This window comes from Macaca mulatta, chromosome 4 (genome assembly GCF_049350105.2).
Source record: "Macaca mulatta isolate MMU2019108-1 chromosome 4, T2T-MMU8v2.0, whole genome shotgun sequence".
Lineage (NCBI taxonomy): Eukaryota > Metazoa > Chordata > Mammalia > Primates > Cercopithecidae > Macaca > Macaca mulatta.
Window position 1 is genome coordinate 10,903,576 of NC_133409.1, and position 18,152 is coordinate 10,921,727.

An 18,152-nucleotide genomic window follows, 5' to 3' on the forward strand; every position below is an offset into this window, starting at 1 on the left:
AAAATTAGTCAAGCATGATAGTGTGTGCCTGTAGTCCCAGCTACTTGGGAGACTGAGGCAGGAGAATTGCTTGAACCCAGGAGGCGGAGGTTGCAGTGAGCCGAGAGCGCGCCACTGCACTGCAGCCTGGGCGACAGAGGGAGACTCCATCTCAAAAACAAACGAACAAAAACAAAAACATTTTCTTTTTTTTTTTTTTTTTTTTTGAGACGGAATCTCGCTTTGTCGCCCAGGCTGGAGTTCAGTGGCCGGATCTCAGCTCACTGCAAGCTCCGCCTCCCAGGTTCACACCATTCTCCTGCCTCAGCCTCCTGAATAGCTGGGACTACAGGTGCCCGCCACCTCGCCCGGCTAGTTTTTTGTATTTTTTAGTAGAGACGGGGTTTCATCGTGTTAGCTAGGATGGTCTCGATCTCCTGACCTGGTGATCCGCCCGTCTCGGCCTCCCAGAGTGCTGGGATTACAGGCTTGAGCCACTGCGCCCGGCCAACATTTTCATCTCATAGCAGTTAAAGCTACAGAAAGCCTTAGAGAATACTTAGTTTAATTTCCTTCTGCCTTATTTCTTCTCATGACAGAGTAAGTTCCTGAGGTTTTCCATCTGTGTTTGCTTAAGTTTAGCTTTCTGTGAACTAGGTATAAGAGCTCTTGCCAATTTGTTTTTCTCTCACAAGCTACTCAGAACCAACTATTAAATATAAACTTAGAAGCATCACTTTTCCATAGACCTGAGTTTTTATCATGTAACAGTGGGGCTTTGAAGAGGGACTAAAGGTTATTTATTAGAGGACATAATGTGATTTACAGTTTCTTCAGAGTTTGGTTTGTTTTAACAGACATCATGTACTGGACAAAGGACTATTCTATGAAATTTTAAAATACGTGAATTTTGTATAGGCTTCTGCCATACCACCAGATGATGATAATTTTTTTTTTTTTTTTGAGACAGAGTTTTGCTCTTGTTGCCCAGGCTGGAGTCCAATGGCGTGATCTTGGCTCAGTGCAACCTCCACCTCCCGGGTTCAAGCAATTTTCCTGCCGCAGCCTCCCAAGTAGCTGGGATTACGGGTGCCCGCCACCACACCCAGCTAAGTTTTGTATTTTTAGTAGAGACAGGAATTTCACCATGTTGGCCAGGCTGTTCTTGAACTCCTGACCTCATGATCCACCCACCTTGGCCTCCCAAAGTGCTGGGATTACAAGTGTGAGCCACCTCACCTGGCCAATGATGATTATTTTTTAATTGAGGACTATTTTCCTTAGAGCTCGTCCCAAAGACAGTTAAATCCAGTCTAGAATACTTTCTCTCCTGTTTTGTTTTAGGAATTAGGCCAACCGAACTCCAAGGGAGTCAAAACTGAACCCAGCCTTGTTTGCCAGGAGTGAGAACTGAGCACCTTCCTCAGGCCTGCACAAGTTAGTTGCCACCGTTGTAGAGACTTTGGCCACATTCATCTGACCTGAAGGAGTGCTGGCGATCTGAATGTAGTGTGTGCTGGACACCAGCTCCCTCATTTCTCCTGGGATTGTAGCCACTCCCCTCTCCTCTGTGGGCACCGCAGTCCGTGGGGATTCTGTGTCCTGGAGACCAAAATATTGGTTCAGAAACAGAATCTGCCAGATGTCCCCACTTCTTTAGCTGTGCTGCTGTCTTTGCCAATCCCTGAGGTTTTTATTTTCTTTTATTCATCTGGTTAACCTGGGCCACTTGGGAATCTTCTCTGTAGATGGGAGTTGGAGAAGAGCGGCAGAGCTGGATCCCTTAATCACTGTTGAGGAAGACTGCACTGGCGTAGAGGGAAAAGTTGCCTTGGGAGGGCGTCCATGTGTTTGGCTTGGAAGGGATATTGGAGTGTACCTTGTCAGTTTCTTCCTAAGGATCAAGATGCTGAAGCTGTAGTTTTGAACCCAGCCCAGGCTTCCAGGTGGACAGACTTGTGTGTGTGTGTGTGTGTGTGTGTGCGTGTGTGTGTGTGAGTGTGTACACAAAGATAACTGCTGTTAGTGTTTTGGTAAGGCTTTCTTTTCTTCCGTCTTTTTTTAGAGTTGTGATTATTTTTTCCACATGATTTTGTATCCTGTCACTTAATATCATAGTGAAAATGTATTCATTTTACTACAAACCTATTTTAGTGACACTTCACCTATTCCATTTGGTGGGTCTTCCATAATTCAGTTTTTTGTTTCCTTATGTTGTAAATACAAATTGTTTCTAATTTTTGGTGTTGGAAACGGTAGTGGTTGAGTATCTTTATACGTAGGGAATTTTCTGAAAGTTAATTTTGTCCTTAAGATAGTCGGAAATTGTTTACTAGTAAGTGGTATGAAGCTGTTTAAGGTCCTTATATGTGTGTGAAATTGCTTACTAAAAAGATGGATTTGTACTCACACTGAGGCTAGGCGTCCCATTCTACCTCATCTCTGTAGAATGGAGTATTATCATTAAAAACAAAAAGCTTAGTTTGGAATGTAAAAAGTAGTATAAAAGAATTTGCATTCATTTCTTTGATCTCTTTTTGTATGTTCTGGATTTTGAGGTCAAAAGAGCTTCAATAAGGTGTTTAGATTTTAATGATGATGCTAAATTGGGCAGGAGCATTATTTCAGCAGTTCTTCTTGGACTGATGTCTTTGGAAGAAAGAAAGTTTTGCCTTTTCTACAACCCTCACCTGGTTGAGTGCTGCTATGTGAATATATATTAAGAACAAACACATAAACACCTTTTAAGTCCAGATTGTGGCAGAGTTAATCCCATTTCAGGTTTAGCCTGTCTTCCTGAGTTTGACTGAGGTTCATGCTTATTTCATAGCTTCCGAATTTTGAATAAGACAGAATATGAAGTCTTAACTAAGGTTATCCTGTTGCCTAATGTAATGCATTAAACTGACAGCTCTCTGTGTTTAGAGAAGGATGCGGTTTGGATTCTTTCATGGGGAAATTCTGAGTTTTCTTTCATTTGCTTATGTTTTCACCAACATAGGCTGGGCAGCATATGGTACCATCTGCCTTACACCATACATAACTCACTTCAGGAGTCCCGTCGACCAAACGCTATGCTGGAGTGTATGTGCCTGGCTGTCTGTGTCTGTAGAACTTCATGGTAGAAATTGTACCTGAGAAATTCGGTGCTAGAGTGAGCGAGTTTGTCTCGTTTGCACTTTAACATATTTTTATGTGTATTGATTAGTCCATTCTCACACAGCTAATAAAGACATACTCGAGACTGGGTAATTGATAAACGAAAGAGGTTTAATTGACTCACAGTTCTGCAGGGCTGGAGAGGCCTCAGGAAACTTACAATCATGGCAGAAGGGGAAGCAAACACAACCTCCTTCACATGATGACAGGAAGGAGAAGTGCCAAGCAAAAGGGTAAAAAGCCCCTTATAAAACCATCAGATCTTATGAGAACTCACTATCACGAGAACAGCATCAGGGTAACCACTCCCGTGATTAAGTTACCTCCCACTGGGTCCCTCCCACAACACGTGGAGATTATGGGAACTACAATTCAAGGTAAGATTTGGGTGGAGACACAGCCAAACCCTATCATCTCATCTCCATCCCACGCTTTGGGAAGATTACATAGTTAAGGAAGGTGAAGTACACGTGAGTGTTTGTGACTACATTATTTCCCATTTCTGAGTCACTAGCAAAAAAGTATAGGTTAGAATGAAAACATCTGGGGAAGGATGCTTTAACACATTACAGGTAAATTAAAGACAATGTCTTGATCTAGATATGTAGAGAAGGAAAACTGAGTTGATGACCATCTCATTGGCTTTCCCAGGAGAGACGAAGTCATCTATCTTAGATGCTCCTTCTTTGTCTTCTTGCAAATGATAGAAAAATCCCCCATTACTTGGGTGCTCCCTGTTGCAGGCATCCTGGCAAGTGTTTCAAATGCTTTACTATACTTGATCCTTACAACCACCTCATGCTGAAGTTTATTGTTCTGATTTTACACATGAGGAAAGTGAGGGCCAAGTAAGTTAATCAACTTCCATAGCTGTAAAGTGGCCAAGCCTGGATTTGTAGCCAGACTGCCTGACTCTCAGTGCCCTCTCCACAGCGGAAGCTCCAACAACTATGCTGCATTGCCCCCCCGACCCCTGTCTCTCTCTCTCTCTCTCTCTCTCTCTCTCTCTCTCTCACACACACACACACACACACACACACACACACACACACACACAGCAGTGCTTGGTTTCCAGGTGGTCTCGTGTTGCCTGCACATTTCAGAATTTCTCTTGTCTGGTGCTTTGGATGATCACCTTTCTGCTCACTTTAATAGAGCATGTCAACCCTGTGGTCCTTCCTCAAGTTGGCAAGCAGTGTACCTTTTCTCCCTCAGAGACTTGCAAGTATCTCACCTTTGTGGCATATGCCCATCATCCGCCCACACCTAACCTTCACGGGGACTGGGAAATGGAATCTGTCCAGTTCTGTGCCCAGAATGGGGTGGATTTCATTCTCATCATAAAAAAGAATGATAAAACACAGAGAAGAAAAGGAAATCAGCCATAATCCTTCTGCCAACATTTAGCCACTATTAATAGATAGTTATAGATATAGTAACAGAGGTAGGTATGAATGACATATATGCACACATTATTATTTTACAGTTAAGAATTATACTTCTTTGTGAACTTTTCTCACTCAGTGTATTCTAATATTCTCTAAAGGTCTATACCAGCTGACTTATCCGCTTTAGTACACTGTTGGCTTATAGTCAACATCCCCTGTGTATTTAACCCCCTTTGTCTCTCCCATCCTTATATGAATGACTCAGTTTTTACGTCCAAGTGGTGCTGAAGGAGACTCCTTCTGGTATTTAGTAAGAAGCCGTGCTAATGTTAATGACGGTTACCTACTTTCTCAAACAGCCATGAGCTCCTTTCACACAGACTCATAGCCAACACTTTTTCAATATGTGCCCTTGAGGACTGCCAGAGACTTTGCCAAATGATTGGCTAAATTCAGTATCTACTAATCTACCAGTGGCCTGGGAAATAAAGGTAATTTGGATTAGATTATGTCTCCTTGAATCTGTTATGATTCCTAGTGACAGCTGCTTTTTGTCTATGTTTTAAATGCTGGTGCCGTCATTTTCAGGTGATGTATATTGAGCTCATGGGTTAGGTGCTGCCTTCTGGAAAATTCCGATAATGTATCCAGATAGCGTTTCCTGGCATTTTTCCTATTCTCTATGATTTAAAAATGTCTTTGTGTTTCCACAATCCCTTTTGCATGTTGCCTTAGTTCACTAGGTTGTAGTTTGTCTGGGACTCGTTATCTCGAGAGAAGCCTCCCCCTGCCTTTTATTTATTTTTGTTTGAGATGGAGTCTTACTCTGTCGCCCAAGCTGGAGTTGCAGTGGCACTATCTTGGCTCAGTGCAACCTCTGCCTCCCAGGGTTTGTTTGTTTTTTTTTTTTTTTTTTTTGAGACGGAGTCTCGCTCTGTCGCCCAGGCTGGAGTGCAGTGGCACGATCTAGGCTCACTGCAAGCTCCACCTCCCAGGTTCACGCCATTCTCCTGCCTCAGCCTCCTGAGTAGCTGGGACTACAGGCACCCGCCACCACGCCCAGCTAATTTTTTGTATTTTTAGTAGAGACGGGGTTTCACCATGTTAGCCAGGATGGTCTCGATCTCCTGACCTTGTGATCCGCCCACCTCGGCCTCCCAAAATGCTGGGATTACAGGCGTGAGCCACCGCGCCCTGCCAGCCTCCCAGGTTTAAGTGATTCTCCTGCCTCAGCCTCCCGAGTAGCTGGGATTACAGGTACCCACCACCACGTCCACCAATTTTTTTTTTTTTTTTTGTATTTTTAGTGGAGATGGGGTTTTACCATGTTGGCCAGGCTCATTTTGAACTCCTGACCTCAAGTGATCTGCCTACCTTGTCCTCCCAAAGTGCTAGGATTACAGGTGTGAGCCCCTGCTCCTGGCCTCCTGCTGACTTTTAACGCATGCTTTAAGCCCTCATCGGGTCATTTGTCTGCCCCCAGAGGTAACTGTGCCGGCTTCTGTAGCCAGATTTCATTGTGTGAACTTGTTGAAAGGGAATTCCCAGTAGGATTTGGCCTCCTGCACTCCCATCCCTAGGGTCTTTCAAGGTCATGGGGTGAATCTCGGGAAAAAGTAAAGCTTAAACGCTGCTTCTGAGCTCACTGATGGGAAAACACCTGCTGTTTCATTTCGTAAGTACCAAAACCCAGAAAAAGGCAATACATCATCTTTGCTCTGTCAAGCACATGAGTTCATCATTTTTGGCCTTGATAGTAAGAAGCATCTTCTTTTTTTTTCCCAGAAATATGGCACAGCAGCAGTTTCCTAATTCTCTGTTGATTCAGAAACTCCATGAGTACCGCTCTGATATGCTCAGAAACAGCATAAGTTCTTTGTCATATCCTCGCCTCATATAATAAGCTACTGAAGTGGATTTGCTGGAAAGGCTCTTTCTGTCACATTGTAGGTACTTGCAAAGCTAAAAGGGAAATAGGCAAAGTATTTTTGAAATGTTTCTCTCCAGCTATTTTCATCGCTGGCCAGATATTTATACCATCTTTCTTCAGCATGACATGAAATTGGCTAATTGCCACATTAGAAGAGAAAGTGCTGTTTTATTCAGGATGGGAAAGACGCTGGTATGGTTTGTATCTGTGTCCCTGCCCAAATCTCACGTTGAATTTGTAATCCCCAGCGCTGGAGGTGGGACCTGGTGGGAGGTGATTGGATCACGGGGGTGGAGTTCTCACGAATGGTTTAGCTTCGCCCCGCCTTGGTACCGTATAATGAGTGAGTTCTCTTGAGATCTGGGTGTTTAAAAGTGTGTGGCACCTCCCCCATCTCTCCGTCTCGCTCTTCCTCCTGCCATGTAAGATGTCCACTCCCCCTTTGCCTTCCACCATGAGTAAAAGCTTCCTGAGGCCTCCCCAGAAGCAGAAGCTGCTGTGCTTCCTGTACAGCCTGCAGAACCATAAGCCAATGAAACCTCTTTTCTTTACAAATTGTCCAGTCTCAGGTATTTCTTCATAGCAGTGGGAGAATGGACTAATCCAGATGGGTCCTCAAAACGTCTATCTGGAATGAACTTAAGACCTATGTCACACGTTTGTCCTCCAGACACGCCCCGACATAATTCAGCCGTGTTTCTTTTAATACTCAGCCCTCATTCTAAAGTCAGTTAAATTATTTAACACCTCACAACACTTCTGGTTCTTCTTCAGAGGACGCCTTGACTAATTCTTGTTTTGGCGTTTGCATATAAATTTGAGAATCTGCGTAAGTTTCACAAAATCAAAAAGCAATAGCCTCCCTGGGATTTTGATTAGACTCTGTTGTCCTTTATTTTTTATTTTTTATTTTTATTTTTATTTTGAGACGGAGTCTCGCTCTGTCACTCCAGGCTGGAGTGCAGTGGCGCGATCTCAGCTCACTGCAAGCTCCGCCTCCCAGGTTCAGGCCATTCTTCTGCCTCAGCCTCCCGAGTAGCTGTCACTACAGGCGCCCGCCACCAAGCCCGGCTAATGTTTTTTGTATTTTTAGTAGAGACGGGGTTTCACCATGTTAGCCAGGATGGTCTCGATCTCCTGACCTCGTGATCTGCCCGCCTCGGCCTCCCAAAGTGCTGGGATTACAGGTGTGAGCCACTGCGCCCGGCCAGGCTCTGTTGTCCCTTTTTACTGATAGAAAAACTGAGGTGCAGAATAGTTAATGTGCCCAAAACAGGGTTCCAATACACAACCAAGAAGAGAGAGAGCAGAGCCGCAAACTCGGGCAATGGAACTCTCAAGCCCACATGCAACCACCACACACCAGGCCAGGAAACGGGCCTTGAGGACAGAAGTGGAGCTGCAACTTAAGACCCCAAACACACCAAGCCTTGTCTGATTTCTCTTTAGGCTCCTCTGCTTGGGTTCCTCTTCACCAGTTGCCATGTGAGACTCTGGTTCATGCATTACTAGTGAGGGTTTTACCGGAGGGCATATGGTAAAATTTCAATTTACCCTGAAATCTTACAAGGAAAAAAAGAATTCTTTATTTTTCTTCCTAATGCCCTAATATTAAACTGGACACTGAGGAAGGCAGTGTTTAATCCCCTGCATTTCCGATGTCAGCTGGCTTCCTTTTCATAGTGTAGAATTGGCAAAACAAAGGATTTGTCAAGTAATTTACAAACGCTAGGCCCCAGAAACCTAGTGAAAACTGGAGCTTGGCCTGACCAGATTGTCTTGACGCCATTAGTGGCTAATCCGGGGGAAAATGGGCAAATTGCATGAATATTCAGCATCAAACTGTTACTGCTGCCAAACTGCAAACCCATGTAAACCCCTCCTATTTACGTGGCTCCCAAAGTCAAGTGCACTGAGCGGGGGCTGCCAGCTTAACGCCTATTCCTCAGTGGGAGCCTGGGAGTGTTGAAACTCAGTACGGAGCTTTCCAGCCTGGAAATGTCTGTGGAAGTGCTGTCTGCGAAGGCCAGAGATGTGATGATTCAGACCCTGCAGGGCCTGGATTTGTGCCAGAGAGTGGAGCTTCCGGGGCCTAGAGAATGGGATGTCTCAGTGGAGTAAAGATGATTTCAGAGAACTCAGGCCAAAAGCTTCTTCCCATTTCCTTTCTATCAGAAATGTATAGGAATCTTGCAGGAATGCAGCCTGCCTTCCAGATAGTTCCAGTAAATGCAAACATGCCTCCCTGTGATCTCCGTATGCCTGAAACCGTCCTCAGAGCCAACCTGCATGGCCCAGGAGTGACTGCACTAAAAGCTGTGCTGTCTTCTGCCCTTGGGGTAATTTCTGGGCTGCTCTGCAAAAGGGAGTTCTGAGCCCAAAATACTCCTGACACGTGCAGGAGAAAGAGCTCAGAGTTAAAACTGACCCCCAAGATCAGCTACCGATTGTGGCAAGTGTAGGCAGTTGCCCAACCTCACCATTGCCTCAGTTTCTTATTCTGAAAAATGGGATGATAAGAATACTCATCTTGTGGGATTCATAGGAGCCTTAAAACGAGATCATATGTGTGAAACTCTTACAGAAGCCCCTCAATTTATGATGGGATTACATCCCGATAAATCCATTGCAAATTGAAAATATTGTAGGTCAAAAAGGCATTGCATCACCTGTCAAACATCATTGTCTAGCCTAGCTTGCCTTAAATGTGCTCAGCACATGTACGTCAGCCTACGGTTAGGCCAAATCATCTTACACAAAGCCTAATTTATAATAAAGTGCTGAATAGCCCCTGTAATTTACTGAATACTGTACTGAAAGTGAAAAACAGAAGAGTTGTATGACCTTGAATTAAAATTTCTCTGAATGGATATTGCTTTTACACCATCGTAAAGCTGGGAATTTTCAGTGGAAGCGTAAGTCGAGGACCATCTGTATACAGATTGTTCATTATTAATAAAGATTGTAACCATTTTAGGGCCTCTCCACTATTATTATTAGAAAGTTGTAACATTAGACGTCTTCCTGGGGTTGTCTGCAAGGCTCTTCTGCTTCCAGGACAAGCGAGTCCACTGCTCTCAGCTTTCCTTTTCATCAGAGTATTTGAAACTCCTGCCCTTTTCCTCAAAGGAAACCGTTTATTTCCCAAACTGTAAAGTCATTTCATTATTCTGTTTTGAGCTGGAGACTGATTAGAGGACTTGTGAGTCTAACTGTGTGTGTGTGTTGAGTTTCTTTCTGATTTCAGAACGCTTAAGGATGTGTGTGTGTGTGTGTGTCTGTGTGTGTGTGTGTCTGTGTGTCTGTGTGTGTGTGTGGTGTGTGTGTGTGTCTGTGTGTGTGTGGTGTGTGTGTGTGTGTCTGTGTGTGTGTGTGTCTGTGTGTGTGTGTGGTGTGTGTGTGTGTCTGTGTGTGTGTGTGTCTGTGTGTGTGTGACCAGGGTGTGGTGGGGGTAGTTTTCGTACCTTCATAGTTATTTGTATTTACTGATATCCTCAAAATTGAGCCCTTGTCTACCTTCGCTAAATCATTCTACAAATATTTTTTAAAATTAAGCTCCCACCCTGTGCCAATGATGGCCCTCATGTGCTGGAGAAACAGTGGTGGTTTTCAAGTAAATGCCTCCCTAGTCCTGGGTGCTTGAGGGGTGGCACCCACTCTGGGTGTGTCCTCGTCCTTGTCCAGGGCAGGCTTGACTTCAGGGCAGTCCTGCTGGAAGTGAGGGGTGAGCGGGGATCTGGAGGAGGTGAATGAGAGAAGGGAGATGGCATGGGGCTGGGGGTGAGAGAATGGGGCTCAGGCCGCGATGGCAGCAGGAGGGGAAGCCGGATTTGTGGCCTGTCCTGTGGGCAGCCATCACTCAAGTGGGACCCAGGGCCCCGTGGCTGGCTCAGCTACTGCCCAGCTGGGAAGCGGTGAACCCTGGCCGAGTGGCTCCACCTTCCAGGCCTCAATTTCCTCATCTGTAATCAAAGTACCAACCTCAGAGGATATTGGGAGAATGAAAGGAAGGATTATTGTTAAAGGGCTTAGACTATGCTCGACAGGAAGTAAGCACTACATCAATGTTGGCAAAATAAAGATAAATCAACTAACGCACAATGAGTTTAACCTCAAGTGTATATTTTTCTTTTCAGAGCACTTTTTTTTCTGACTCTAAAAGCACATTGTGTTTTTGCTAACATTTCCTATTTGTTTGTGTTTTAGACGCCTTCCTGAGTCCTGGATCTTTCTTCCTTCTGGAAATCTTTGACTGTGGGTATTGATTTATTTCTGAATAAGAGCGTCCACACATCATGGACCTCGCGGGACTGCTGAAGTCTCAGTTCCTGTGCCACCTGGTCTTCTGCTACGTCTTCATTGCCTCGGGGCTAATCATCAACACCGTTCAGCTCTTCACTCTCCTCCTCTGGCCAATTAACAAGCAGCTTTTCCGGAAGATCAACTGCAGACTGTCCTATTGCATCTCAAGCCGTAAGATACTTAAGATTCTATATTTTCGTCTTTATTGTGGATGTGTGTATCAGAATTATGGCTCTTGATATGGATTCACTAGGCTTTCATTGTGTGCTGAGCTGTTTTTTTGTTTTGCTTTTGTTTTAGGTTTGAAATGGCTATTTTGTTCTCAATCCCCCAAAATTATTTTTTGAATGAATAATGCCAGTAGCTCAAAATTCAACAGCCACAGACAGGTATATGACGAAAAGTAAATACGCATTCTATTAGTTTCTTTAGTTATCCTCAGAACCAATCAGTATTAATGCTTTCTTAGTTATCCTTATAGGAATAGCATACATACAGCTCTTATACTTGTAAATGCATGTGCATCTTTCTGTGTGTATGTCTATATAGATAGATACATATACATACATATATTTTTTAAAAAACGAGTGGCAGTGTACTATATTGTTTTCTTCCTTGCCTTTTTTCTTCAGCTTTTTATTTTAAGATAATGGATTCACATGAAGCTGTAACAAATAGTACTGAGAAATCCTGTACACTCCTTGACCAGTTTCTCCCTATGGTAGCACCTTGCACAACTGAAATAGCATATTCCAACCAGAAAATTGACATTGATACAATTCACAACCCTACTCCTATTTCTCCACTTTTAAGTACACTCACTTGTGTGTGTGTATGTGTCTGTATGTTTGATTATGCTAGGCCATTTCAAACATGACTAATTTGACTGGCCTGAGTTTCAACAATTGAAAAGATGAATGAGTATATTGGGACATCGAGAAATGCATTTTGCTGTTGGTATTGATTAGCCTTAAGCCTATACCTATTCTCAAAAGTAGATAATGCAGTGTGATATTAATAATGATATATGTAGGTGTGAATATATTTCAAAATATGAGCTTTTTAAAAATTTGGCTATTAAATATCATCTATCTAAGATTATGCCAAGAGTCCAAAATTATTGATATATTTTTGATACCATTTAAATAAAATGATCAAATTTGAATTTGAATCAAAACAATTCAAGCTATGTATAATTATCCAAGTGGATTACCACTGATCCAGTCTTAGTTGTTAAACTTCAGAATACTAACTCGTAAGGAAAAAAAGTCATAGACATATCCTTATTTATGACTTTTTTCACCAGCTCAGAACTTACAGATATGCCTGATACTATTTCAGATATAGTTTGAGTGCAAGACCTTCCATGTCTCGTATTATAATGCTTTACAGAAATATGTCTTGAAAGTCTTCATAAGATCCTAAGATTGAGTTATCATTGTAAAACAGCAACTTTAGTCTATTTGTCTGTGGCCCGTTGGGTACAACCACCAATTCAATCCAATATGATGCAGTGTACTTTTCCTTGTCATAGACGTCACTTAACAATGGTCTCCTAGTATGTACGCTTCTACGGTGGTATATAAAAAGGAAAAACTTGTCCAAACAGCGCAGAGACAGTAGGAGATGATTTGGACAGGAACTGTAGCTGTTTGAAGAGAGATGAGCTTTTGTAATCAAGGGAAAGGAGATAGTCGACTGAGATTTAAAAGATGTTTATAATTTTAAATGTCTTTTTACCCTCTAGCAGTTGGTCTCTATTTAAGCAGAATTTAAACTTAACAAAGCAATACTGATTACGCTTTTCATTGAAACCTGCATTTATGTGACTCGCATGCACCTATGGAGATTTCAAAATCTGTTAGTTTGCAATGTGAAATCCTGTATGTTTGTACTGCCATAACCCCTACCCAAATTTCAAGTGGATGGTTAAGAATTGCATTTCTCGTTTGGAATTAAGAAATAAGAAACAGGATTTGGAATCAGAGTCCACAAGAGTACCATATTTTTCTTTTGATTGATGGTAAAGACATGCTAAGTTTATGGTAGGATTGTGGAGATATTTTTCCCAGGATGTGTTAGCATATCTGTTTCTGGTGGAAATTAAGATAGGCAACAAATTCAGAAAGCAAGCAGATTTGTATCCATCACAAATTAATTATTTAGAACAAACTCCAAATGAAACTCAAGAATTAACCATCTGAGACAACTGGCATCTCAATGTGGGTGCAATGAAGGGTGGGCAGTTTAATTTCACTGAAGGACCTAGAAGCACCTCCATCCAGGTATACCCAGTGATGCTCTGTGCCTTCTTCCCCAGAGGAAGCACTTCCATCCAGGTGCACCCCAGCAATGACCTTTGCCTACGTTCCCAGAGGAAGGCTTCCTAGGGCTTTGGGCCAAGCAATAGTAGAAGCATTTTTAAACAATCTGAAATGGGAAGGGAAGATTTCTCCCTCTAGAGGAGCAGTCCTGGCTGCTGGGAAAAGAGAATACGGTAGAAAGTGAGGGTGATGATCCTGGGTGGCTCATGGGCACATTATGGTGATAAGCCCGTGCAAACTATCCCCAGGTTTGAGAGAATCCTCGCCAGGATTCTCTGTTTCTGGTATCCCTCTAGGTGCTAGCAGGGCTGTTCTCTTCCTGCTTCCTTTTCCTTGCTCTAGATAATTGACAGACTTCCTCTGTCAATTATTTCACAGTAACCAAGGCCATGTAAGAAGAGTGTTTAGGAAACCTTGCTGGGCCACTGATCAGCCAGAGGAGGAGACAGTTCGCGGCGAATTCAGCAGCTTCACTAGGAGATGACTCTGCAGCGTCTGTGCTGTAACTCTCCTCTGCTTTCCTGTGACTTAAGATAGAAACTGTTCATGCCTTTAATTGTGTCTTCTGGCGTATGAGTCACTCTGAGCTTAGACAGTCATGAGCATTCATCATTTGCAGCTGATTTTCTAAGGAAAAGGCAGAAAAAAACGTTTCCTTGAGACACGGAGCCCTTCCATCTCTGTGTTCGCTTTCGTCTAGCAGAGCTATGTCTTTGCCTCTTATCTCATTAAATATTTGTTAAGAGCTTGGTGTGTTAACAAGTAAGTTCAAAGCGGTTACCAGCCCTGGTGTGGTAAAGCTCTCATGCAAAAGGCCATGCTGATATAAAAGACAAGTAGAGACAAAACAAGCAGTAAAGACAGCCTGGGTAACAGCAGGACACACCGAGACACCGAGCAGAGAATTTTATTCTACTGGCAGCAACCAACCTCATGAATAACAAGTTCAAAGTAATATAATCTCGATGGATGATTTTTAGAGGGTTGCTTTGTCTTATTTTTGCCTAGATTTGTAGAAAGGAAAGGCCAAGTCAGGCTGGCTTGGCATGCTGAAGGAGGAAGGGAGGATGGAGCCAGCTTCTTTAAGGTAAAAAGAAGGAAGAAAGTTAGAAGAAGAGGGGTGAAGAGTAGAATTTCATTGCCTTTCCACTAAGCAGGATGTGCCATTTAATCTCTAGGGAAAGGTGGCCAAGACTGGCTTTTTTTCCTTTCTGACATTGTGGATTTCAAAACAAAACAGAAAGATTAGGAGAATCTATTAATGTCAGGGTTAAAAAAAAAAAAAAGGCAGGGGTGGGAAGGATTGCCGATGACCTAATTGTCCTGGAAAGGGCCAGTGAAATGAAACACAGTGGGCACTAGCCCCATTCTACAGCCCCCAGCCCTGGTGCTGTGCTTCCAAATTCAGTGTTGACCGTCCCCACCCCGCACCCCCAGCCCCAGTGCCTTGCTTCCAAATTCAGTGTTGCTGTGAACAGGCTTTATGAGCTGGAGCCTGCCACTGAATATTCCTGGACTATGACGCTTATGGTTTTAAACGGCTGTTGGATGCACAGCTACACATCTTCCTTTAATGGGCAAGGCCACATGGTGGCAAGAAGGGAGTGAGAATTTGGAGTGCCAGCCTGCAAAATTACACATTCTGCCTCCCCTGCTACAGGCTCCATCCATTGCCTTTGGTGAGCCACATAAACTCTCTGAGTCCAAATAACAGGGCCAATTACAATGGCCGCTTCAAAATGCAGAATGAGATGCTGTGTCTGAAAGTGCTTTAGAAATTCCTTAAAGTACATCACATTTAGGATGGAAATTGGAATTTGTGTCCATGGAAGGAGGAAGAGTGGGGGCGTTGGCAAGGGGGTCTTGATCTTTCTTCCCATTGGTTCGTTACTTGGACAGGTAACTTCAAAACACTCAGCGACATTTGAAGTAAAGGGGATGGAAGAGTTGACCGGGCTTCTGATCGTGTTCTAATAAAGGGTTTAGAATTTTTGATTTTCCTCTTGGGAAGTTGTTTACTTCCTTTTCACCACCCCCACCACGCCTCACACTTGATGAGTGTTTGCCGCTGTATTTGTAGAAGGTTCGCAAAAGGAGAGTAAGCTCTATGTTGTCTCTTACAACACTACTGCGTGTAGTGGTGACAGTGATATCTGTGTCTCCCTGGCATAATAATAAACATTTGTAACATACTTCAGGATGTCCAGGTCACTTCAGATTTGCTACTCGAGAAGGGATTTGGCAGTGACGAGGCGGCCTGGCAGAAGTTGGTCTGCTCCTATCTGGAAGGTGGGATCAGGGCCTGGTGACAAGTCAGGAACAGTGGCAGCAAGGGCTGTGCATGCAAGAGGACTGGGAGCTCCTTGTTGCCGGAGAAAGTGCAGAGCAAGTCATGTAGTTACTGGAACCTGTCTAAAATTGACGACCACGGAGAATGGGAGATCTCAACTCTGCTTTCCTGAGAGGAAGCAGATATTCCACCCAGCCAGAGCCTTGGGGCGAAAAGGCAGTCCATCTGGGTTGGGGACTTGTGCTGAGTCTGTTCATGTGCTTACTGACCAAGGTGTCACCAGGTAGGTTTGAAAACCTAACAAGACAAGCTAGTGGAACAGAGCAGTCTTTGGCACATGAGTCATAACATGAGACCTACTAGAGGCTGGTGTTTCTGAATCTCTGCCCTGAAAGGTGTGCGAGCTGTTGGTTTTGTGTGCTTTCCTGTGTATGCCATTCTAATCCCAGACACTAGCAGACTGATAGGCTTTTCTGCCAGCACTGGAAACTGTCTCCAGGTGTGTGACTGCCAGGCGACCTGCTAGGTGAGGCCTGAATTTGGATTTCCTCCTCCTTATGGACAAAGTACTTTTTGCACATTGGATTATCAAGTTGTAAAACAAAACAAGCTTTCCGTCTTCTCTTCCTTCTTCCTTCTTCTTCCCTGCTTTGCCTAGGAGCTCCCCCGAGGGAAGTCATCTGTCATTCTGATGGCCTCAGGATGATGCTGTGGGTGCTGGGCCAGCACTTTCATTTTGCTGTCATTGCTATATATTAACCCACCATCAGCAGGCTGGGGACACTCCTACCACCTGCAGACCCTCCTGGCCGGCAGCACAGGGAAGGCAAGGTGACCTCTCAGGAGCCTCCGCTATGGTAACTGAGGGCAATCCTGGCCGCATCCATGTGCGATCATCTGCTTTCATTCTATGTGTTAAAAGTTTATACCAAGTGAACCTAGCTCTCCGGCGCTGCCTGGCTGCCTTTCTGACTCTCCGAGAAGTGAGAAAAGACGGAGGGTGGCAGCTTCCTGACGTTTGTCAACTTGGCCAGGCAACAATTGGGTGTGGGCCACCCCCCCGACCCCACAAATGAAAATACAAGGGAAGTCTGCGGTGTCGTCGCTAAGAAAGCTGTTGATCCCCCAAAGAGAGCATCGCTGTGGCTTTTCCAACCACTGCATGACCTTGAGAGAAGCAGTTTGTTCTGCTAACTCTGCAGCCGGCTTCCTCTGCGCCTCTCCTCCCCGCCTGATTAATGACAGGGCTGCTTTTTCTCATTTCAATCTAAGTGGAGTTTTCACTCTTTGAGTTCCAAACAGGTTTTGACTCCTTCACTTGTCCCAGTAGTTAGTTACTCATCTCTAAGATGTCAGAAAGGGAGTGTCCTTGAGTGGCCCCTGTCCTAACCCTTCATATCACTGCCTTCGAGCCTGTCAAAATGTAGGGTTGGGCAGGACCTCCTGACCACCTCTGCCGGGAGGCCACAGCCTCAAATTTGGGTCCCCTTTTGGAAGGTCCAAAGAGTCATCCGTATCAGTTCCCAGATGGTGATCACTTTCCCAGGTAACTGGCGGTGGGTGGACTAGATCCTAAAACAGGTGATCTCGCCCTTCAAAGTAGCTGCACAACCGTGGCTTTGGTGAGTCAAGTCACATGGAAAGGCATTTAAAGACCCATGACCCATGACAAAGGGAATTTAAAGCCTCTCAGACCCGCCCAGGCCTCCTTCTGCCTGCGGGTGTAAGATTCTAACCCAAAGGCAAAACCCTGCCCCCTGGAATGAGCAAGGGTTCCAGGAGTTTTATCTGCTGGGACAGCCTTGTCCTCTTTTGACCCTGTCACCTGCGGGTACCTTTTACTTCTGACGTGTGTCCACGCTGCACAGCTGAAACGGGCAAACACAGCCGGCCTTCACCCGGAGTCGCACACCCTGACGGCTCGGCATCACAAGGTCCCTCCGCCTCCAGCAGTGACGGGCTAGTGGGGATGCTTCCAGAAGCTGACGAAGAGCAACCTTCCTTGTTTTCTTTTCTAGTTCTAAGGGGTGTAACTCCTGGGAGACCTCGGGAAGTGACAGGGAATTGTTATAAATAAAGTTTCAGTGCTGCAAAAGAAAAAGCACTCGAATATAAAATTTTCTTTTTAATTCTCAGCAAGGCAAGTTACTTCTATAGAAGGGTGCGCCCTTATAGATGGAGCAATGGTGAAGGCACACTTGGACCAGGGAGGGGAAGGGGTTCTCATCTCTGACGCACGTGGCCCCTGCTTCTGTGTCCTTCCCCTATTGGCTAGGGTTAGACTGCACAGGCTAAACCGATTCCTATTGGCTAATTTAAAGAGAGTGACAGGGGTGAGTGCTTTGGTGGGAAAAAATGGTTATGACAGAGTAGGTAATCCGAATGAGTCAGGGTGGAGTAGGTAATCCAAATGAGTCAGGGTGGAGTAGGTAATTGGAAGGAGTCAGGGTGGAGCAGGTAATCCAAATGAATCAGGGTGGAGCAGGTAATCGGAAGGAGTCAGGGTGGAGGAGGTAATCGGAAAGAGTCAGGGTGGATAACCGTGCCCAGCTAATTTTTATATTTTTAGTAGGCAGGGTTTCACCATGTTGCCCTGGCTGGTCTTGAACCCCTGACCTCAAGTGGTCCTCCCACCTCGACCTTCCAAAGTGCTGGGATTACAGGAGTGAGCCACCACACCCGGCTGCAGTCTGGTTGTCTAAAGATCTTATAATCTCTTACAAAACGAGTGCTACCTGCCACATGTTATACTGATCAGCATTAACAGGACAGAACCATCC

General features: G+C 44.5%; 1 protein-coding gene across 2 annotated transcripts in view; it reads left to right on the forward strand.

Annotated features, from left to right (window-relative positions):
- Positions 1-18,152, forward strand: part of AGPAT4 (1-acylglycerol-3-phosphate O-acyltransferase 4) — a 173,454-nt gene that overhangs the window by 68,195 nt on the left and 87,107 nt on the right. For both annotated transcript variants that reach the window (XM_077999210.1, XM_015137646.3), the window contains one exon: positions 10,663-10,929. In XM_077999210.1, coding sequence (XP_077855336.1) covers positions 10,752-10,929 — 178 coding nt within the window. In that variant the 5' untranslated portion in view covers positions 10,663-10,751. The remainder of the gene's footprint in view (positions 1-10,662; positions 10,930-18,152) is intronic.